General features: G+C 30.8%; 1 protein-coding gene and 1 long non-coding RNA gene across 2 annotated transcripts in view; both read right to left on the bottom strand.

The window, feature by feature from the left end:
• LOC143071637 (matrilin-1-like) overlaps window positions 1–25,236 on the bottom strand; it is a 125,033-nt gene that overhangs the window by 94,241 nt on the left and 5,556 nt on the right. Inside the window, exon 5 of the mRNA XM_076246492.1 lies at window positions 24,731–24,988. Coding sequence (XP_076102607.1) covers window positions 24,731–24,988 — 258 coding nt within the window. The remainder of the gene's footprint in view (window positions 1–24,730; window positions 24,989–25,236) is intronic.
• Window positions 18,613–20,707, bottom strand: LOC143082326 (uncharacterized). Its single transcript, XR_012980349.1, has 4 exons — window positions 20,689–20,707; window positions 20,025–20,321; window positions 19,019–19,276; window positions 18,613–18,714 (listed from the first exon to the last, which is right to left on the bottom strand). It is a non-coding gene; the product is annotated as an uncharacterized LOC143082326 (long non-coding RNA).

The raw sequence follows: 25,236 nt of genomic DNA, 5'->3' as shown, positions 1-25,236 counted from the left end.
TATTTTTCTTTTTTTTAATTTAAAAAAAAAAAATGTCATACAATATGCAATAGTTTGCCTTAACAGTATGTTTGTTAAGGATTTCTTAGCAAAACCGAACCTTGTTTTTACGTTGTCTACAAAACCAATGAAAAAACCGCAGAATTTAAATCTAATTAATTTCAGTGACCGTATGGTGGTTGATACAGCTAACATTTTTGGTATTACCGATTCAAACATTCCATTACTAAGGGTACGAAGTCCCCTATAGCAGTCGAAAAATTAATAAGTAAAAAAAAAAGAAAAAATATTTATATAATTTCCAAATTGAATGTTCTTACTTTTTTCCGCATTTGCACAGAAATCTCTATCTGTCTTACTTCCGGTCTCCTTTGTCATGAAACTACGTGTAACAACAGAGCCAACATCGGAAACGTTGCGGAATTTTCGTTTCTTTTTTAACATTAAAATATGTTAGAATTACAAAAATGTAATTGATACGGACTTCATCCCCTCCCACAGGTAACGCCTGCCTCATATTATCAGTATGTGTATGTTATTATATTCAGCAAAAAACCCATCCAGTATAAGAATCATTGAAAGTTGGCATATGTTGTAATCAACTCCTGTTTAATTGACCATTGGTATTCTTTATTTGTTTTTTTATTTCATATCATTAGAAAAATCAATACTACTAGAACACACCCGCGAAATCGCGAGCATATACAGCTTGTGAACTGTTGTAGGATGATTCTTTGTAAAAGATATTATGTATGAATAATTTCACAAAAGGTATCAAAAGCCCTCTCCCTAAAGTCCCATATTTGTTTCCTTTCTGTTACATTCAATTATTTTCGTGTTTCTGGCCTCAGACCACACTTATTCTTCTCCTTTGCTACAATGCTTCTTTTGGTAAAATTCAAATCAAATTAAAAATTTGCACATCATACATGAAATAAATGTAACTGCTTATATATAGACCATTATTAGTCTAATAAAATATGCTTCTAGAACAATCCATCGTTGCTTTTTCTTATTTGAGCCTTATTAACATGCCAATGGTAGGATATGAATCTTGTATAAATGTCTAAGACCGACTAAGGCTAATTTGAGGGGTGGTCGGAGAGGTCCTGATCCCGAAATACCGGGCTTAAAACAATGAAATTCCGAGATGCAGAATAGAAAGAAATTCATATCCCGAAATCTGTTTGCAGTCATTATGTTCTCAAAGTGTTCAGAATAAAAAATAAATTATTCCATTTTTTGACTTTTGACTCCGGAATTTATATTTGTCGACAGGTTACCTTCTCTGTTGTAAGACATGCTGGTACTCGATCAAGCAAAACCAACGTAAACAAGTAAATTCAAAAAGTATATAAGTACAATTTTTAGGAATAGTTAACTGTTTTAATGCTCGTTATACATGACTAAATCATTCAAAAACAGTAAATTTCTATCCAAAGTGCACCGATCACATATTTGATTTTACTTCATTGGATGTTTTTGTGTTTTTTTTTTTTTTTTTGTATATGTTTGTTTGTCTTGAGATTATAACACAGTGATGTGTAACCATATTTTGACTATTTTACCGATTATGTCTGTTTTGTTCACGCATTGATGTAAAAAATAACGGAATTTGATGCGACTGTAATAAAAGTGAGAGGTTAAGCGCTATAAAATCAGGTTCAAGCCGCCATTTTCTACATCTGAAAATGCCTGTACCAAGTCAGGAATATGACAGTTGTTGACCACTCGTTTGATGTGTTTTATCCTTTGATTTTGCCATTTTATTAGGGACTTTCCGTTTAATTTTCCTCGGAGTTCAGTATTTTTGTGATTTTACTTTTTGGATTGCTCGTAATTGATCGAGTATCAGGATATCCTACCACAGAGTAGGTAACCTGTGGAATATTTGTTGAGTTCGTAGTCAAAAAGTAATATGAAAATGGTCTATAAGGAGGGGGAAAAGTATAGAAAAACGATAGACAATTCATTTACCAAACAGTATGCCAATCTCTTGTGTGATCTATTTGAAAAACCAATAGTTCATTTTCATATTACTGATTTTTTTACTTCGGAATTTATATTTTTCGACAGGTTACCTTCTCTGGGGTAAGACATTCTGGTATTTGGTCAAGCAAGAGCAACGTAAATAAGTCAGTTCACGATTTGTATCAGTACACTTGTCAGGGATAGATAAATGTTTGTATGCTCGCTTTACATGACAAAATCATTGGAAAACAGTAAATTTCCAATCAAAGTACACCGATCATATATTTGATTTTACTTCTTTTGGTTGCCCGTAATTAACCCAGTACCAAGATGTCTTACCACAGAGTAGGTAACCTGTCGAATAATTGTCCACACCTAAGTCAAAAGTCGGTAATATGAAAATGGTATATTGGGAGATAGAAAAACTACAGAAAAAAGATAGACAATTCATTTAAGTATTCTAATATCTTGTGTGATCTATTTCAAAGGTTTTCATGTGTATTTCCCGAAATGCAAAATACCATGATTAGACTAAAAAGGGTTTGTATGCAGATGGAGTAATCATAAATGATTTAATCGAACTAAATAAAAAAAAAGAATTTCAATTTTCATGAATTATTATATTCACACTTTAGTTTGTCATATAGATCGTTGTGTTGGTCTATTTTTAACTAGCAGTTAGATTTTAACATGAAAAAAAAACAATAAACCATTACCACCAGCATCAAGATTTCGTGCGTATGCAGTGATCGTACCATCACGAATCGCCATGCCCAAGTGAAAAACAAGTAAACAAACGTGGACGAAAAATTCACACACAAGACAAGTTTAAATATATAAGCATGATTTGATGAAAAAAATCCTTAACACAATAACTAACTACCATTATATTACATAAAAAATGGTTTGAATGTCTATTTTACCGTTTCCATGCAAATAATTGATACATTACCCGTAGAGTATACAAATATTCCTCACTTAAACGATGAGCATTACTACAAAACTTTTCAAATCCAATCCATGTGCGACTACAATTGTCGTGATCTTAATCTTTTGTTTAATTCTTGGTATGACTGTTACTTCAGGTTCTATAGCATGTTTATTTGTATATTAGGGATTTGCCCTACGTTACAGAAAACTAATGACCGCTTTTCGTCTGTGTGTTTAGGTCCTTTGTTTTTTTATTATTGACTAATCCCTCACATCTTCTATTGTTCAGGGAGCCTCGGTTGCTGTGTGTAACAACTGTATCACTAGCCAGTCAACACTGAGGTTATGAGTTCGAATCCCAGAAATAAGTGCTATCGACTTCGATTTCGATTGCCTTAAGAATACAGAAGAAATCGGACGATTATAACCCATTACCCAATTACTGTGGATTCATTTTTATTCGTGGTATACCAATTTTCGTGGGTTTCGTGGGTCACAGCGAACCACGAATTTAAGAATTCAACGAAGAATAATCCCGAGAAATGTGTATGGAGTCGGATGTTTATTTCCGGTTATGTTATGCAGTTCTAGTATAGTGTTGATTAGCGATAAACATTGTAACATAACACGTGTTTTTTATTGAAAGAAGATACAAGTATTTTGATTAAATCTATAATAAATATATCGAATATCAGTGATAATTTACTTTTTGAAATTGATTAAAACTGTTCATGGAAAATAACTGCAAGTGGTTAATTACCGTGTCATAGTTTGGTTTACCAGTGATTAAAAATCAATAGGATTAAGTACGGGGATATTGCCCGTAGGTAATATTGTTTATGACAGGAACATTTATTTTCACACCTTATACTTATATCACTGTTTATTATATCGTGATTAGGGAAATGAGCTTTCAATCATAAAGTTTTGAATGCCTTATAGAATTCAGACAAGAATTTATTATTTGTAAAACAAACAAATAATTAGTTGTCTCTGTCCATTATTGTAATCGAAGATATCAATGAATACTTTAAGCTAGGATGACTAAGCGAGGATTTTGACAATTCAAAACTTTTTCGATGAATTCCTTCTTTTTTGTTTTGTTTTATTATTGATCAAACCAAGGAGGTTATATGATCTCATAAATCAAAAAGAAATCCACGAATTACGTATCTAATTTTTTGTTGTTGTAATCAGCGATCCACGAATTTACGTATACCACGAAATGCCTTTTTTTCTCTATCCACGAAAATTGATACCCACGAAAATAAATGAATCCACAGTATACATTAAAAGAAAAAAATTACTCAAAAATGTTAAAAAAACCTTAAAATATCAATTTCTTAAATTTCTACACAAATATATTTGAATAAAAATTTGCAAAAATAGATCAAAAAAGTAAATTGTATTTATATAAAAGTTTAAAGCAAAATTTAGAAATGGAAAACTACTTCAACTGTAAATCTTTTGAAAAGAGAAGTAACATAACAAAAATGAGAATAAGCGATCATAATTTAATGATAGAAAAGGAAGGAAATTTAACAATACCTAGAGAAAAAGACTATGCACATCCTGTAACACAATGGATAATGAAGCCCATTTTATTTTATACTGAAAAAAAATTACTAAACTAAGAGATAACTTTATAGGAAATGTAATTAAACATATGCCAGGTTTTATGTCTTGGCAAGAAAATGAAAATATTAAATATCTTCTTTGTCTATCAACCTCAAAAGAAGTAGGAAGCTTAGGGTCCTATTTTAAACAGGCATTAGAACTGAGGACAGAGGACTCTTGATTAATTTATAAAATATATTTATATATCATATAGATAGATTGTTTTGTACTGATACATCTCGTCAATGTGTTTGTATTGTTTTTCATTTTTTGGTGGTGTGTTTTGTATATGCGACTTTTTGTATTTCTTTGGTTCTTATAACGTGACTCTGTAATTTAACAGATCCCGTCAGTATGATATTGTTCTATTTTATGTCATTATGATATATTTCTATTATGAATTACAAAATACGTTGAACCATAAACGTCAAAATCATTCAATCGCGTAGTGGAATTAACTATTGTTGATTCTTATAAATTCTATATATAACTTTTGGACTATTTTCAATCTCGGTCTATTTCTGAAATTTATTCTTACATACTTTTGATTTTTAAACCCTATATGCTTATATTGCCTATGTAAATTTTAAAATTGTTTGTATGCACATTGAACGATAAATCTATGTGACGTATAAAATTTTCTGACGTCAGACACAAAAATCAATGAATGTGTTTGTAGATAGATGTTTTTGTGTTCTGTTAAATTGTTCCTTTTAAAATTGTTATACGATGATGACTGATGTACCCATATTTTGACTATTTTATTTATTGTGTCTGTTTAGTTAACGCATCAATGTAAATATAACGGAATTTGATGAGACTGTCATCAAAGTGAGAGGGTCAGTGCTATAAAACCAGGTTTAATCCACCATTTTCTACATTTGAAAATGCCTGTACCAAGTCAGGAATATGACAGTTCTTGTCCATTCGTTTTTTATGCGTTTTATTATTTGATTTTGCCATGTGATTATGGACTTTCCGAATTGATTTTCCTCTAAGTTCAGTATTTTTGTGATTTTACTTTTTGCTTTTTTGCTTTTTTTTTTGTTTTCATGGTTTTGTTTGTTAAATGTATTTTGTGTATGTTTATATTATTTGTCACAAACTTATTGTTCAGAGTTTATATGACAATAAATATTTGACTTGAAAAAAAAATTAAAATCAAAATATATACCCTCAATAAAAAATTTCAAGGTATTGGTCAAATATTTTTTCTAATTTTTGGAAAAGAAAAACAAACCTCAAGCAAGAGCAAAAGAACAGATTTATTTTTTTTAAATTGTCAGGATTTCACACCATTTAAGGAGGTAGACCTAGGTTAAGGGAAATAACTCTTTAAATCATCAGTATGTTTGTGTCAACCATTTTCAGAAATATATTCTAAGCTTCTAGGTTACATAGATTATTTTCAATCTGTTTCAGGTGAATGCTTAAAATACATTGATGAACTTGACTTTTACAAACGCTTAACTGATTTAAAGAGTTATCTCCCTGAACCAAGGTCTACCCCCTTAAACAAACCCTGAAACATATTGATGGTATCCGAATTTAATTGTATCTATTTCTAGGATATAATTAAGAAAACATGTTTGGTTTAATCGAAAGTAACAAAACATTAAAATTATGATTATTTAAACCTACTGATTTTTTAAGTTCAAAAGTATATTTTGTCATTTTAGATTGACAATAAGAAATATAACGTGAAATCAAGGCGGACTGTATTTCAATGCTTATATAGCTTCTTAAAAATTAGAAAGGGAAAACCTAGCATACCTAGCTTTTGACCAATGATTCATTCAGACAGATACAATATTCAATCGTTATCTTAAAATAGCTTATCAAAATAATGTTATCCTATATCGTTTGAAATCAATCCCAAATGGGTGGACAAGAATAAAATCTTATATTTCAACTTTTAAGTCAAGAAAAGTTTGAAAAAATGTAATATAAACTCAAATAAAGTTTTAAGTGACTAACACCTTCGATAAAACAAAAAAAATATTTAATATATATCTGCAATGAACAAGATTATCGGCTTATCCTTACGGTAACGTTGCATTTTATTCTATATATTTTAGTGCTTTGTACTTTTTTAGTGGTATTTCAATACACTTGCAATGCATTTCTATATCCAACTAAAAATAAAAGTGTGAAACTAAACTAGTCCATCACGATCTAACAATTACGACTACCAGTGCATATATTATATTAGATCAAAGCTTCAACTATAAACATCGTCTAAGCATTGTATCTTGCTTGCTTTGATGTATGCATGTTTGCTTAGCTATTATACTATGCATGTGTTTCATTTATATATGTATAATGTCAAATGCTTATAAATTGTTATTTGTTTTTTGATATTCAGTCGGTTTATAGCACTACTGTTTACTGTGGTAATTTGAATGATCATGACAGACCCTAGATAAAGTTTACTTACTAATATTAACTTATTGTTATTAACAATGATTAAGTATACACTAATATATATAATACATATTCCTATCTTTGAAAAAAGTTCATATTTTAGTGAGCCAGGTTCATTTTTCTTGACATCTTTGTTAGGTAGAATTAAAAGTAAACGTTCGAAAAAAAAATATTTTAAAATGATCACCCATGATTTTCTAAACATTAAATGTGACAATTTGGTAAGGAAATTTAAACAAAAATGATAAATATTATACAATCTAATGCTTCCTCAATTTTAAGCGCAGAGATCTTATCCGTTCACTACTTTTTAGTAACACTACACTCATATTAGAGGTTTCCCGATTTGCAACGTACCATGTACGGTTTGTATGTAACTTATCGTTTAGTGCAGTTTTAGAGGCATCATTTAATGCATGAGATTATTTTATTCGTCCTTAGAAAATGAAACGAATTGAAATGCATATCAGTAAAAAATAGGTTAACGTTTTATTTGATAACGATTTCAAAGTTTCTAGGAGACTTTGTTTATGAATCTTTATGATATAATTCAGCTGTGCACAAGGTCATGAATCAAACAGACCTAAAACGAACTGAGTTGACTCGACGTTTTAATTAGATTCTAAATATAGATTGGTATTTCTGTTTGTTATAGTATTGCTTTTCTGTCGTTTATTTATATATAAAAAAAAATTGTAAGCAGAAGTTGGAATAATTAAAATAAAAACTATGAAATTCTTTATATTGTTGATTCCATATTACAATTACATAAAGTCCTTGCATGATTTTGAAATTAGTAAATATTATTCATATAATCTATATCGATAATTGCAGCAAAATATTTTTTCTTGAGAGGATGCGGGAGCTGAGATTTCATAATGAGTGAGAAAAGAGCACTCTTCCTATCTTTATTATTAACAACTTAAGAAATTTTCCTTTCTAGAAATGCAACCTTAACAAGTAAACTGAAAGAAAAGAAAAGTCAGTATCTACTTTTCTGTTGCCTATGAAAAAACCCACCAACTCTTGAATTATTGAATTTAAACGACTAGAATTATTGCCATATACTCATACTTAAATGAAATTACATACTGTTATATAAATATTACAGGAGAACATTATATCAGATAAACATATGAATGTGCTTTATAATTAGCTTCTTTTTGTCTGTGCAATTTCAGGGGAAACACATCTTAATTCAAACCGTTTGTGCAGTTGGTACTAGCAACGGTTGGTTGAAATCGTAATCAAGTACACACAATATCATTTGTTACGAACAATGAAAATATCAAAATGAATTTTATTTTATGTTGAAGCTCAAAATCCTCCAAATAATGTTGGTAATAATTCATAAAACATGCGTTGACTTTAAGGGCATATATTAATTAATTTCAAACGTTCAATGACGGTTCCTAGTTCGTACTGGTACGTTAGCAAATCGGGAAACCTCTACCAAGTGCAGAATGGTGGAGCATGTATAGAACGGATATGAACTCTGCGCCAGAGATTGATACTTCCTTTAATGATTAAAAATGATTTAACAAATGACCACTCCATAGTGAATAATTATCATTAATTATGGATTTACTAAATTAATCACCATACAAATAAAGTTTATCACTTATCCATTTAAATGTTTGTATAATCGGTTTCATGAAATGAACTTAAATTGTAAATTGATGAGTAAATGAATTGATTAACAAATTTATGTCTCCGCTTATATAATGATTTCCATGCTAGTTTTTGAGTTGATCACTTGTTCTTTTTTATATTCATTAGAATAAAGAATTTAGTATCCAAATAAAATTGTCAGCCATGATTTTCTGAAATATTTAATTTCTTCTGTCATACGTACAAATCTAACAATCAAATTAAACAAATTGGTATGGAAATCTCAACAAACATGATTAACATTTTAACAATTAAATGTTTATTATTCCATTAAAGATAAAAATTAATCTAACTCATGGCCATTCCATAGTAAGTTAATACCATTAATTGTAGATTTACTGCAATAAATCATCATACAAATAAAGTTTATCAATTTAAATGTTTGTATAATCAGTTTCATGGAATGAACTAAAATCATAAGTTTATGAGTTAATGAATTGTATTAACAAATGTATATAAAATTTAAAATCATGGTTTTCATGCTAGCTTTGATTATAAGATGATCACTTGTCCTTTTTTTTTTAATTCATTAGAATAAAGAATTCAATAAAAAGAAGAAAAAATGACGAGCCATGATTTTCCAAAATATTGAAGTTTTTCTGTCATACGTACAAATGTAACAATTGAATTTCACAATTTGGCATGAATTTCTCAACAAACATGATTAACATTTTAACAATCAAATGTTCTTCCTTTAATGAATAAAATTGATCTAACTCATGACCATTCCATTGTGAGTAAATATCGTAATAATGGATTTAACACAATTAATCACCATACAAATAAAGTTGATCACTTATCCATTTAGATGTTTGCATACTTGGTTTCATCAAATAAAATTATAAAATTAAATTATAAAGTGAAGAGTTAATAAATTGAATAGACAAATGTATGTATCCGCTTATATTATGGTTTTCATGCTAGCTTCGACTGTAAGTTGATCACTTGTTTCTTTTTTTATATACATTATAAAAATAAAGAATTCAACATACTTAAAAAGAAATGCAAGACGTTATATGAATTATAAAAGCTGAACATGCTGAAGGGTAAACTATAACTAGACTGTATCAATTTTGCAATCCAGTCATGATTATACAGAACACAATACAATTCAACAAAGCAACAATTATAGCTATAATATTGAGAACCCTGTCTAATGTCTCTGCTACATCTCGCCATGTAGTATGATGACGTCCATTGTAGAGATTATTTGATGATTCTTTATGGTCATAATCTGTCATGTCCCTCTTCTGGCCATTTCCTTTGTCTTCGACAACGTTCTGACTATCGCCTAAAGGAGAATGATCTTCTTTTGATGATTTTGTCGTCACCATTATCGTTTTGATTGGTGCAATTTTTACATAACAGAAGAACTTGTGTAAAATTCTCACTATATTTTTGTATGACACAGGAACGACTTTTTTGCAATCGTAATGATAGTATTCGAGAGTTTTTATTATTCAAAAGACTGTAAAACTGCTATAAATAAGTTGTAAAAACAAATACACATTGAAACACGACACCGTGTCTGTAGATGGTAGTTTGTCCAAAACTGTTGTTAAAAAACAATGTATGTTAACAGAAGACTGACACAGAATGACAATCTCTCACCTGATTCCACTGGTATCAAGATCGATAAACTATTGACTGTGCATATGATAATAGATGGTAATACTAAATTCAGAACCAGGAAATATGGCTTACGAGTTAAGTATAGAATAAAATTGACGTTCGACACTGGAGCTAAAAAGTCCTGTTGAACTGCAGAACATACACTCCATTCAGAATTTTCAATTGTGTACTCATTTAAAACGGAAGTAACTGACGTTTCAAGAATAAGGGAACTGAAAAGGTTCCGTGGAATAACTTTTATATCACATGTATGTTTATCGAAAGGGTAATTTGTTATATCCGTGGTACACGTAGTGTGCAAGACAGTCACTAAACTTGTCATAGCTGTTCCATCTTGAAAGAACGTAATATATGTTGACTCACTATCAAACGTGCTGCTAAACTGAAAAATTGATGTTTCCTTCGCCATATTCCGAATATATAACTTTGGAACCCATACTTCGTGTACATGAAATTGCGTCGAAGGGATATCAGAGAATTCCGAATTGTTCCACCTTGTAGCAATTTGTTCATCTTCCCATGATATATAAAATATTCCAGCAATGGTCATAATTCCAGTTATAACATCAAAGTCGATGACTGAGTTCAAGAAAAGATCAACATTTATTGTAACTGATTCACTTAGATTAATTTTTGGTTTCATACCTCTTGAATAATTGGCTAGCAAATATTCTTTTAACCGTCTCTCTTCAGAATATGAAGCAGCCTTTACTGCAGTAATTACGAACAAACATAGCAGTACATTCATGCTTCTAATAAAAAACTTGTCCAGAATTAATTTGTTGTAACTAAGGACAGTGCGGCGATAAATATAATTACTCTAAGTAGTATTAATTTGTGGTTACTGTTGTTTTTTTTAAAACGGATGTCAAATGAAATAGGATGAAACTAACTCAATTGATAAACGCGTTTTACTTCATTGCAATTATTTCATTTGGATAACATGATATATTGATGTCTTATTGTATGCATTATTGTCAATAATGAAAGACGAACACGTCACTTATTTTTGAATGTGACACAAATCACCATTAAACAAGATTTGATTATTTTAAAGAATCTTGATTTCTGAAGGCTTCAAGTTTTCACTATTGTTATTAATTATAAAAAAAGTCCACGAATTGAATAACCTACGATTATGCAACTTTTGCTGAAAGAAAAGTAACTTATTTAAAAATGTTAAAGAACAGTCTTTTATAGACGACTGTACGGTATGGTATTCTCTCACAACTGAAGGTCGTACGGTTGTCTATGATTGTTTACATCCCCTTTATTGGAACTTTTTTTTTATAGCGGATGTCAATCATGCCACATCTGATTATTATTATATGTGAAACAGTTTTCTGGCTCCTTTAAACAGTTTCTACAAAAGGTAGTACTGCTCTATTTGAAAATAAACTCATCATAAATACCAGGACTAAATTTTATATATGCGCGTTTCGTCTTCAAAAGACTCATCAGTGACGCTCAAATCCAAAAAGGTTAAAAAAAAAGCCAAATAAAGTACGAAGTTGAAGAGCATTGAGATCCAAAATTCCTAAAAGTGTTTCCAAATACAGCTAAGGTAATCTATGTCTGAGGTAGAAAAACCTTAGGATTTCAAAAAATTCAAAATTTTGTAAACAGTTAATTTATAAATATAACAATATCAATGATAATTTATGTCAGCACAAACAGTGCTGACTACTGGGCTTGTGATACCCTTGGGGAAATAAATCTCCACCAGCAGTGGCATCGACCCAGTGGTTGTAAATAAACTCATCATAGATACCAGGACTAAATTTTATATATACGGCAGACGCGCGTTTTGTCTATAAAAGACTCATTTGTGACGCTCGAATACAAAAAGGTTAAAAAAAAAGGCAAATAAAGTACGAAGTTGAAGAGCATTGAGATCCAAAGAAAGATTGATAGTTCTACACTACAACTGATTACGCTTGTCCTAACACTTCCATCTGTTTCATACTTCTTAAAAGCCGTATTTGGCATCACTTTTTTGGATTTTTAGGTCCTCAATGCTCTTCAACTTTGTACTTGTTGGATTTTATGACTATTTTAATCTGCGCGTCACTGATAAGTCTAATGTAGACGAAACGCGAATCTGGCATATTAAAGTATAATCCTGATCCTTTGATAACTAATCATACTTCTTAAATCAATTAAATATTTTGTTTCATTTCTTATGCATCATCATTGTATTGTTGTAAGTAAAACATATTATATTTATTTATGAGTTTTGTTTTCTTAATTAGGTCTTTCCACTTTTCGTGGAAAGACCTTTTGTTTTTCTTGTGATTATTTTTTTTTCTTCTTCTTCTTCTTCTGCCGTCTGAGATGCTTTTTTGTCTTACAACATATCGAATGGATTTTTGGCCAATGATGTTGTACAGTAATGGGGGTTTCAAAACTCACCCTGTGTGACCAAACACTTATTCTTATAGGAGTTATCTCTCCACATCCCCTTTTTCTTGTTATCGTTTTATCTCTAAAACCGTAAAAGATTTTAGCAAATTGTTTTCACCAAATTGTTAATCTACTTTTTAGAATGATTTGGTTAATTTTGACTTAAGTGACATCTTATGGGAGTTATTTCCCTTTGAAAATTTAAGATAGGTGATTTGTTGGATAAATGCATACGATATAAATCTTAGAGGCCTACAGTCTTTTCATATGCAGTCCTTTGTCCATTTGAAGGAAATTAAGGTCAAGGTCAAAAGTCAAGGTCATGTTATAATTTTTTGAATTTTGCTTGTTATCGTTATTCAAAAGAAACTGTTACAGTTAATGATATGATGTGTTTGCCAAATAACTGTTTACAATAAGGCGCAACTGCAACCTATTTCAGTCAAAGTGTTTTAGTTAACTCTTATAGGAGTTTACTCCTCTATGTATTTGAAATCAGTATTTCTCCACAACCATGCAAGTGATTGATCTGGGGTCTTCTGATTTAAGTTCACTGACCTATGACCTTGAAATTGATATCAAGGTCGAAGGTCAAGGTCATGTTATAAATTTTGCTTGTTATCGTTATTCAAAAGAAACTGTAACAGTTAATGATATGATGTGTTTGCCAAATAACTGTTTACAAAAAGGCGCAACTTCAACCTATTTAAGAGTTTTCTCCCCTTTTTTATTTGAAATCAGTATTTCTCCACAACCATACAATTGATTGACCTGGGGTCTTTTGATTTGAGATCACTGACCTATGACCTCAAAATTAAGGTCAAGGTCAAAGGTCAATTTGACGTTCTAGATTTTGACTTTTGCAAAAAATTCTTTTCTGGTTCATTATACAACAATTAAGTCTTCTGCATCAACCTATTAATCTTATTTTTTTATATCAGTTTGATTTACCACATTACATCAACACGGAGTGACATTTTCTAACATAGTTTTTTAAATTTCATTCTTATTATCGAGGTGGAAAGACCTTCAATTGTTCTCTGAAGAATTGGTTTTTCATTTTCTTTCTACATTGTTTAAACACACTAATAAGTGATGGTATGGTCTGGTGTAATCCAAATTGTTTAACAATAATTTACATCCCAATAGTGTTCATTGACCTGTATATGTGTATATCTAAATAGAATGTATTATTTTTGCATAATATTTGGGGTTTTTTTACTGCAGTGTTCCTCTTGTTCGTTTTTTATTTCTCTTATAATTGATGTGTTTCCCTTGGTTTTAGTTTGTAAACCCGATTTGTTTTCTTTCAATAGATTTATGTCCTTTGAACACAGGTATACTACTGTTGCCGTAATTTTCAGATACTTCTCATTGCTTAAATATTATTACAAATACTAGTAAACGAAAATCCAGCGGACTCTGTTCTCGCGATAAAAGAGCTACTTTCATTTATGATTTATGTCAATAAGAAATGTTCTTTCAACAGTTAAAATATTCTGAACGGTTATATCTTAGAACTGATTCTGAACATTACGAGGTCATTATTGTGTTAGAACAGCTTAAGATCATTAACAATATTTCCATGTGCACTTGTTTAATAGTAAAACATGGTCATTCACGTATAAAAAAAATAACAAATTATGTCATATGCTCGGATTTCTATTTTTCGAAATGTATCTTACTAAACAAACGATTACTGATGATATATGTAACATCCTCAATATTATTTTCCACTACATCTTTTTAACACGCATATGGTTTAAATCGATTAATAAATGAATCAATCTTGTTATACAATATAATTGAAAGACAAATGCAAGTCGAACACCAAATTCCTGTATAAACTGCTTAACTTGTCGATTCACAAATAAAGCAAATACCAAAATTGCAACAACTAAAGTAAATTAACACCTTGTTTTAATGTAAATACTCATAGGAATTAATTTTGAATAATCTTATGTTTGTAAGTAATATGAATACATTAAAAAAATCGGCATTAAACTTTACAATCGAACATTAAATACCAGACGAATAAACTTACTTTCATTTACTCCTTTTAATTGGTTCTTGCATAGCTCAGAGTTAAGCGTGTGGTCGATATATATATAATATGATGATATTAAGATACTGCTGTATAAAACCTCCCTTTATTAGAGTATATAAAACAGTCTTCATTTCAAGTACTTTGATTTTGGTTGGGTAAATTCGCATGTTCTTTGTTTGTTTATTTGTTTGTAAATTTTTGGTTTTCTCTTATAAGACAACTGATCCAGATTGAAAACAAAGAAAATATTTGAATTACGTATTATATTTGTATAAAGCCCTTAACAACATCGTTTTTATGTGTTAATCTAATTACATAAACTGCATGATAAATGAATAAGATATTGACAATTCACATGAAAACTCAATATATACCCCCCACGACACATACCAAAGAGGAAATCGTGGTCTATTATATGTTCCTTTGGCATTTCAACCAAAGATGAAGAACTTACATCGCTGTATTTGGTACCTAAACTACATAAGTGTCCTGACAAATAACTGTGTATTGCTGGGTCTTCCAAGTGCTCCAATAAACTTCTTTCTAAATTATTAACATCTATTTTATCAGCAATCAAAGCCGAGCTTCAATGGTATTGTGAAACTGCCTATTCTTGAGGTGGCCTGACTCAAATTTGGATATTAAAAATTCCAAAGATCTTTTAGAGTACATACAATCTAAGACTCTTTCATCTTGCAATAGTATTAAATCATTTGACTTGTCTACACTTTACACAAGTATTCCCAATTCCAAATTAAAAGACAAATTGAAAGAGTTGGTACTGCTTTGTTTCATAAAAAAATGGCCTACCTAGATACAAGTATCTTGTATATGGAGGAATAAATCTATTATGTAAAGAATCAATCTGATTAAAATAAAAAAATCTCTGAAACTGACATTATCAAGATGCTTGATTTCTTGTTAGACAACATATTTGTTACGTTTGGAGGACGTATTTTCCAATAAACTATCGTCATTCCTATGAGAAACCAATTATACCCTCTTCTTGCCGATTTGTTCCTTTATTCTTATTAGGCTGGCTACATACAAGAACTTCTCAGGAAGAAACAAAAGAAGTTAGCAATATCATTTAACATTTCTTTCCTGCTATATATTTGATTTTCTCTCACTGAATAATTCAAAATTTGGTGACTATGTTGAAAGCATCTATCCCATCGAACTAGAGATAAAATATACAACAGATACAAATAAGTCTGTCTCATAACTTGACTTACATCTAGAAATTGGCAATGAGGGCAGCAGCGCCTGCATACGGAGTATATATCTCCTTATTGATATAATATTCCTGGGCTTGTATTTTCTATCATGATTTCCTTGATAGGGGGTTGCTGCTCACGAGTAAGCAATAAAACCAAGAGTTCCAAATGGTTAAGTTGAAGTCATCCCATCGTAAATTTTACGGACGACATCACACGTTAGTTGACCACATATCGTTGTTCCCTTTTCACGAATGTTACCTACCGAATTAGACTATTTACCGGGTTTGAATTAACATGAGCAGCACGACGGGTGTCAAATAGGGAGCAGGATCTGCTTACCTTTCCTGAGCACCTGAGATCACCCCCAGTATTTTGTGGGGTTCGTGTTGCTTAGTCATTAGTTTTCTATGTTGTGTTTTGTGTACTAATATTTGTCTGTTTGTCTTTTTTTAGCCATAAATTCGTCTGTTTATTTTCGATTTTTTAGTTTGATGTCCCTCTGGTATCTTTTGTCCCTCTTTCGTAAATCTTTATTTATTTTTTTAGAGAACAAAACTAGTTTAAACCAACTATACGTTTGATATTGAGTCCCCAGTCAGGAACGTCGTCGGTGGTTATCTTTAATCATAAAACAATAGTTTCATTATTTTTTGGATTTGTATTATAAAGACTTTGATTTTGATTGCAGATTATTGTTAGTCTATGTATTAACTAAGTGCTATTTATAGCTTGACATAAAAACCTTTATCTCATTCCTAGATGATTTTTCTTCAGCTGATTATTTGTAATTAATTAACGTGTGGTATGTTTGATCTCAGCTCTTCATTGGTCAACATTCGATTCGATAATGATGTCAAAATTTCTTGCTTTCCTTTGAAATTTCTATTGTGAAGCCATGTAAAAAAACTGACTATGACGGATGACTTCACATAGAAAAAACACCTTTTTTTGCAGATCGTTCGACAAGATGTATTAAGATTGTTTGCCTATCGTCTAAAAACCATTTGAGAAAAAGATTTCACCGCCACCAACTCTCGTGCAATACGATATGTGTCCACTCTCGACAGTTAAAGTATAAATATTTAAAACGCTCGGCGAGCCTTGCGTTTTAAATTTGAAAACTTAACTGTCTCGAGTGGATACATATCGTATCACATTCGATGCAGTGGAAGAGCTACATGTTTGTTGATGAAACAAGAGGCGGATGATAATTAAGGGGGCTCGCGGGTATAAATCATTGTTTTTTTTAAATAGGATTTCGCTATATTTTTCTATAAATTAACTTTATCATATACTTAATTGAAAAATGAAATAAAAAAACGGGATCACCGTCCATTTAGGCTTACAATCTGCCTCCGAAAGAAGCATACATTTTTGTTTAGATCCTATTTTTCTATTAAACTAATAAGAGAAATAGAGTCATATCGAAATAAAAAAAAATGACTTAATTGCAGAAATCACTTAAATTTTACTATAGTTTAGTTTAAGTACAGCTTATTTGAAAAAAAAAATAATAAAAAATATAGGTCAGCGATGGGTTGAAAAAGATATTTAAATTCTAATGCCAAACAATGGCATTTTTGCACCAAAGGGAGGTAATTTGGAGGTTTTGTTTTAATGATATGTACATTTTAAAAGTCATCTTGGGCCAAAAGAAATTGATTTGTTTGGTTGATTTTTATACCATATGATAAAGTAACAACTAATAAAGTAAATAAAATTTGTAATGAAAAAAAACTGTTTAAATTTTTGCTGATTTTTTTGTACCCTCGAGCCTCCTTAAGATATATTAAAAGCTAATAAACTAAAGACAATTTGACAACGCTTTGGCATCAAATGAAAAAGATGAAAGGGCGAACAAGTTTTTAAAACACTTCAACGAAAACTATAAATTGAACAATACAAACCACACACAAAAACGGCGAAAAACTAAAGTGTCCGGAAGGATAAACAGTTTTTTCGCCACATGTAACACATTTGTGTCGATCATTCAAATACGAATCTGGTGAAATGTCCCATTCGTCTATGATACAATCGAGGAAAAGAGACGGGATGGTTGTATTGACATTAGAATATATAAGTGGCAATTTATGTTTTCATGTAGACATATTACGGTGATTGATATATATTTTGGTTCTTCTTGTCGTTGTGATTCTGTCTCATCACTTGATAATCGACAATGAAATAATAAGGAAACAAATATAGGTCGAAGTATGGCTTTCAACACGGAATCTTGGCTGACACTAAAGAGTAAGCTATAAAGTGTAAAACAATTCAAACATGAAAACCAACTGTCTAATCTTTATGAAAAACGAGAAACAAGAACGACTTAAGAACAACAAAAACAAACGACAACCACTGACCAGTAGGCTCCGTACTGGGGACAGGTGTATTAATAAGCAGCGTGTTTAAACTTTTACAAGCGCCACCCTTCACTCAAACCTGAGACGGTAGTGTAACATTACAACATAAACAGACACGCTATAAAATATCGATTGAAATGGCTTAACTTGTTTTTATGTAAAACGTTAAATGTATTTGTATTGGTAGGTACATGTAGAGTGTCCGTCATAGGTGGTTTACAAGATTTTTCATTGTGATGTTTTGGACACCTTTTACAAATGAGGATAAAATGGACACATGTCATATTTACTTCCGTATCCTCCCCAAAAAACAATAAATATTTTTAAAGAAGCATAATTTTTAAAATTGACTTTAATTTTCACAGCGTTAATATTTTATTTTTTTCTGGTAACATAGGTCAAACTATCCATTTCAACTCTAACAGTAAAAGCTATGCTGAAATAAAAGAAAAATGTCATAATCAGATTATATATAGCATTATATTATGATTAATATACCAGTGATTAATAACACGACTGTAAACATTGGAGATTTTAAATTTTCTTTAAAAAAGATTCCAATCAATGAAAATTATATCAACCTTTTTACCGATGCATGTGTTTGGTATATATATAAGCCTATTATATTTCGTACAATGTTCCGAATACGTGTAATCTTTGTTTAGTTGAACAGATTTGTAGGTATTTAAAAGCTGTTAAAAATATGCCAATGGGAAAGACAGATAAGTTCTAGTACTCACCAGAGCATTTTCGTTGTATTAAAACATCCCTCATGCTTCTTAGAGGATCAAAACTGTCTTGGGAAAATATATATTTATCATGAGGTACTGTTGCCATTCCCTGGAGACAATCTTGATGGGTATAATCGCCGATTCCTATTACCATAATCTTGATGTTACTGTTTCTCGCTTTTTGTGCTTCTCCTAGTGTTTTTGATAGAGCCTTGTCAGATCCATTTGTAAGAATAATCATCAATTTCTTCGCTTTACTGCGATTTTCTGTTTAAAAAAAGAAAACGATTATTAACAATTTCTTTTTATAAGAAGAAAGCATAAACTTCAAGAGTTATGATTAAGAATTATGTTTAATTTGTGTCATTTGGTCAAACTAACAAATCTGAAAAAAGTAAAGTCACAAAAATACTGAACTCTGAGGAAAATTCAAACAGAAAGGCCCTAATCAAATTGCAAAATCAAATGATAAAACACATCAAACGAATGGACAACAACTGTCATATTCTTGACTTGGTATCGGCATTTTTAAACGTATAACATGGTGGATTGAACCTGGTTTAATAGCGCTAAACCTCTCACTTGTATTACAGTCGCATCAATTTCCATTATATTTACAACGAAGCGTTAACAAAAGAGACATTATAGGTAAAATTGTCCAAATATGAGGTACAGCAGTCATCAGTGTGTCCGCTTATATATTTGTTTAATTGAACTATTAATGCAGAAATTACGATATTGCAAAAAATATTGGAAAGGAATGATAATTTGCCAGTATGAACCAAATGTGTATCTCTATTTAGAAAAAGTACATTTAATGATATATTAGGGAAATTATTGATATTTTAATCGCCCTAAAACATTGAAATAAAAAATGATAAACTTAACAGTTGCTTCGGAATTCAAATATTATGTTATATATGTTGTTTCCTAATGCATTTTGAGATCATGTCTTGTTAAAGAGTTAAATTACATAAAGTTCAGATAGCTCTTTTTAGATGAGTAAAATAAAGACCTGGAAAACTGTTCTTTCTGGTGTATTCAATAGCCTTGCCAATAGACACTTTTCCACCTGTGTATTTAATTCTCTGGACAGCTTTGATGATATCATTTCCAGTTTTGTACTTTCCAAGTACAAATTCTGATTTAGCAGTACATTTGAAAGTATTGACACCAATCTGAATATTTCCGTTACCAATTGGGACTTCTTCCGCAAGGTTTACCACCATTTGTAACATTTTATTGAAATTCGTCTCTCCGATATGACAGGAATCCTCGAGTAGAAAAACAATGTCTGTTTTACCCCAACAAGCTGAATCGAAAGACAATACTTAGTCTTACATATATTAATGTGCATCCCTTGAAAAAATAAAAGAATGAAGTTTAAAATCTATACATTTGGTGAGTCTAAAATTATCAGAAGAGTAAATTAATAACAATTTGAAATAAATTTTATTTTCACATCTATTACATACCATACATATGACATGTGTGCAAATGATTACTGAGTTTCCGGAATAACCAGCCAATTATTTAATTTTGGCTTAACACATCTTCTGATAGGCTGTGAACATTTTATCTATCAGCTAAAAACATCATTTTGTCATGTTGAAAACCATTTGTTTTATACGTTTCAACGGTATGCAATTGTTTCATTATTATAATTTATGAATACTCACTGATATCAGCAACTGAAATTAAATAGATCAGCCATGAATCTTAAATATAGTTTATGATTGGCTATTCAAAAATACCCTTCCTGAAACAATGTATAAACGTTTTAAATTTAATGTTTATTTCGATCGTTTTGCCGTTTTGTTTAATGCTAAAATTAATATTGTCCAATTTATAATAAATCAATCAAGAGAACACATTAGTCGACACTTCTATAATTTTATTGTTCAACTTCAAGTCTTTTTCAGAGTGTTCATATATTGGTTGTATGTCATTAATACTAGAACCACAATGCTTAAAAGTGACCAAATAAATCTGAATCAACAGCAAGCTTGAGTTAAAACATAAATTACTTTTCCAACACTAAGAAAAACTGAATGTTTTTAATTCAATCATATAAGATCACGTTCAGATGTAAATTGCCGCTTCTATTTTCAATGCTCCGTGATTTTTTTAAACTTTCAATCGGTTCAGGAGTATAAGTGTTTAACTATGCTAATGATATCTGAACTACAGAGAACTTAATAACTTTTAGTATATTAAAAATTTACCGAAGCTTGCACTTTTTAATCTACCACAAATAAAAAAAAAAAACAGTTAACTTAACTATGTAATTTGTTTTGTATATGTATTTCGGATTCTGACACAACACATATTAGTAGTTGATTTGACATATAGTTCAGCTTCTGATAGACTGGCAAATATGTAGACATTTTCATATCATTTAAACACGTACCTTCGCATGTCTTACTCAGCAATAATGATTCAATAGATTTCAATAATTTGAAACTGGCAGCAGTGAAAACAAACTGACTTTTTGGTTCGCTAGCAACACTTTCAAGTTCCGTCGTGTCAATGGCATTACCAATTCCTATGGAAAACATTTTGATGCCCTTCAACCGCGCGTTCATTGCTTCCTTTCTAGTTTCTGCCTTGTTTGATGAATACCCATCTGTTATTAATATTCCAATCATTGGATAGCCAGGCCTATGCCCTGATACGAAAATAAAACGAAAACGTAACATAAATATGAAATAAATGCATGTGAGTCCCAATTTTCACAATTTCATTTCAATTTGAGTGTTTAATCCAAACTCAGGTGAAACATGATAAACAAGAATGTGTCCATAGTAAACGGATGCCCAAACCGAATTATCATTTTCTATGTTCAGTGGACCTTGAAAACGGGGTAAAAAGTCTTATATGGTATTACAATTAGAACGATCATATCATAGTGAACATATGTACTCAGTTTCAGGTTGATTGGACTTCAACTTCATCTAACACTACCTAGACCAAAAACCTTAACCTGAAGCGAGACAGACGGACAAACGAACGGACGGACGAACAAACAGACGAACACACGCAGAGAACAGAAAACATAATGCTAATAAATGGTGCATACAAACATTGATTAGGTGACAATATACCTCACTTTTGTCTGTAGGAGTTTTGAAATATTCTAAATAACTCTGACCAAATCATGGTGTGCTATCTTTACAGTTTGTTAGCTCTTTACAACTATTTTGAACTGAGCGTTACTGATGAGATTTATGTAGACGAAACGCGCGTCTGGTGTATTAAATCATAAGCTTAGAACTTTTGATAACATTAACGGTTTCTTACGTGAGTACTAAAAGTATAACCAATAACAATAATAACGGCTCAATTCCGTTATTTACATATTTTTAAACTGCTGTTGATTTGCTGCTTATCTTTGTATTAAATTATTCATCTTTTTCTTTTTGTAATAGAAACAAAATATGTCAAAATTAAAGCATTGTCATTTTTTGTTAAAAAGAAAATCAATCAAGAGCACTTTAACGAATGTCAAATAGAGAATGATACCCAATCCGAACAAGTATATTCAATCCAAAATTCTGTTCAACTTTAGAAACTGTGTAGATTTGTCAAATATATTTCTGTGAAAGTCTATCTTCTTGTTTAAACAACTATAACTGATTGTATATTAATCATGTGATTATATTATATGGTTTGTGAGAAAATAAATCATTCATTCAAACCTTTTTCTTTAATTTACATACAATTGGAAAAGACATGAAATTAAAATCAATTACACGATCATTTTAAAAATGATTAAGATCATGGTTTGCTTAGAAAAAGCAACTATACCTGAAGTCCTTGAGAATGCTGTTGTGTGTAAATATTTAATAGCTCCTCCTGTATTTGTACCACCTCCTTCGTATGTGATTTCCATAATGGCTTTCTGTATGTCTTTTTTATCCTGATATTCGTCAAGATTAAATTCTGCCTTTACTGGAGTATGAAATGTTAAAACTCCCAACTGGAATTTGTCTTTCTCTTTGCCGATATTTAGACCGTTAACAATATTAGAAATAAACATCAAGGTGGTATTGAAGTTGCTTGAACCAACACTTCCAGAATTATCAACGAGGAATATTATATCAGCACCAGCTTTGCAACCTTTTAATAAGAGGAAAATGAATAAAACTAAGATGACAAATATTTTCAAGCATATCCCAATTAATGTTACAACTCCTAACAGCTTAAAAGAGTTATACTCTTTTCAAAGAGATGTTTTAATAAATTCAATTTATGACATGTGTTGAAAATTCTAACCCTCTTTTGTATTGCAAGTATGTTAAAATAATTGATTCCAAGGGTGGTGTTTTATAATGAAAATAAAATTTTATATAGTGACGTTGTTCTTGTTTTAATTTACTATCACCATGAATCATGTGAATCACGTTGAAGCTTCCAGTAAGATGAAACACTTGGAATATAAAATGTGTGTAATGATTTAAAATGTTTGTAATCATATATATGAAAAGAAAACACTTACCAATTCTCGGGTCAAGATCTGAAACAAAATCGTAATCATTAGATTTATTATTATCATAATTTTTATTATTTTTTTAAATATAAGTATTGATTTTTTTTATGTAAAGTTTACTGTTGGCTTTTCATTGAATAACTTTTGAATTAGCATTAACATCATCTTCAACCGCTCAATGTATACATAAATAGGCATATTCGTGCAAAATGTATACACTGTATCCAAACAAAAGGTGAAACGATGTTAAAAACTAATGAGAAACTTCGTTTAGTATTAACTATGGTAAATGTGTTCAATGATACAGAAGAAAAATCTAATATTCATTCTTGAAAATATAGCACTTACTCTTTTAAGGGGTAGTTGCTTACCCTTCTGGAGCACCTGAGATCACCCCAATTTTTGGTGGGGCTCGTGTTGCTTAGTCTTTAGTTTTCTGTGTCGTATCTTTTGTACTATTATATGTCTGTTTGTCTTTTTCATTTTTAGCCATGTCGTTGTCAGTTTTTGTATGCCCCACCTACGACAGTAGAGGGGCATTATGTTGTCTGGTCTATACGTCCGTTCGTCCGTCCGTCTGTTCGTTCGTCCGTTCGTCCGTTCGTTCCGCTTCAGGTTAAAGTTTTTGGTCAAGGAAGTTTTTGGTGAAGTTGAAGTCCTATCAGCTTGAATCTTAGTACACATGTTCCTTATGGTATGATCTTTCTAATTTTAATGCCAAATAAGAGTTTTGACCCAAATTTCACGGTCAACTGAACATAAAAAATGATAGTGCGAGTGGGGCATCCGTGTACTGGGGACACATTCTTCTTTATCTATGAGTTTGACTGTCCCTCTGGTATCTTTCGCCACTCTTTTGTTATATTCAGAACTAGAGCTTCTGTATACAACAAGTGATAATTATAAAATAAAGTATATGCGCATCACATCAGACCCCTTCCGTGAACAACAATCATCAAGTCAAGCTCGAGAATCAAAAACAAAAATTATAAACGTTCAAGAGCATCCCACACAAAAAGTGCTATGAAGTATATTTCGCTTCATATCTAAATATGAATAAAACTCGGTCTGTTACTTTCTTAACCCAATTTCAAACACAACACAAACGAGATTAGATTCAGTGCATAAGTAATTATGATTTTTATAAGGAAATAAAAAACAAAATTTCGCTTTTACATAAAGAGCAGTTATATCTTAAAATATCAATATTAACTTTGTGTATATTTACATACTCTGACATGTTTCTGAGGCTAATCTACTCTCAATTGACTGCAACGCTTTGAAATTGTGGACACTGAAGTAAAACATACTGTCTGGATCATTTGCTACTCCTTTCAGTTCTATAGTATTGACACTACTACCTATTCCAATACTAAACAACTCGATTCCCTTCCTTCTGGCGGCGTTGGCAGCAGATATTGTTGAATATTGTGAATTCGATCTGCCATCTGTTAATATGATGCCAATCTTCGGGACTCCAACCCGGCTACCTGAAGATCAGAAAAAAAGTTTCAATGAATTAGTATGGTATTACATTGTAAAAGTTCATACTCTTCTTATGATTACAATACTAGCATTCAGTGATTTACATGTTTTGCCAATGTTATCAGTCTTTTTTTTTAGCGGATTTTAAAAACTAATTGAGTATTTATATTTTCATTTAGCTACATGTAGTTTGAATATAATTTAAGTGATGACTAACGTATGATGCGACCAAAGCAAAAATAATCAAGGCAAT

Source organism: Mytilus galloprovincialis, chromosome 1, assembly GCF_965363235.1.
Source record: "Mytilus galloprovincialis chromosome 1, xbMytGall1.hap1.1, whole genome shotgun sequence".
In the NCBI taxonomy this organism is placed as follows: Eukaryota; Metazoa; Mollusca; class Bivalvia; order Mytilida; family Mytilidae; genus Mytilus; species Mytilus galloprovincialis.
This window is presented reverse-complemented; position numbering and strand designations above follow the sequence as displayed.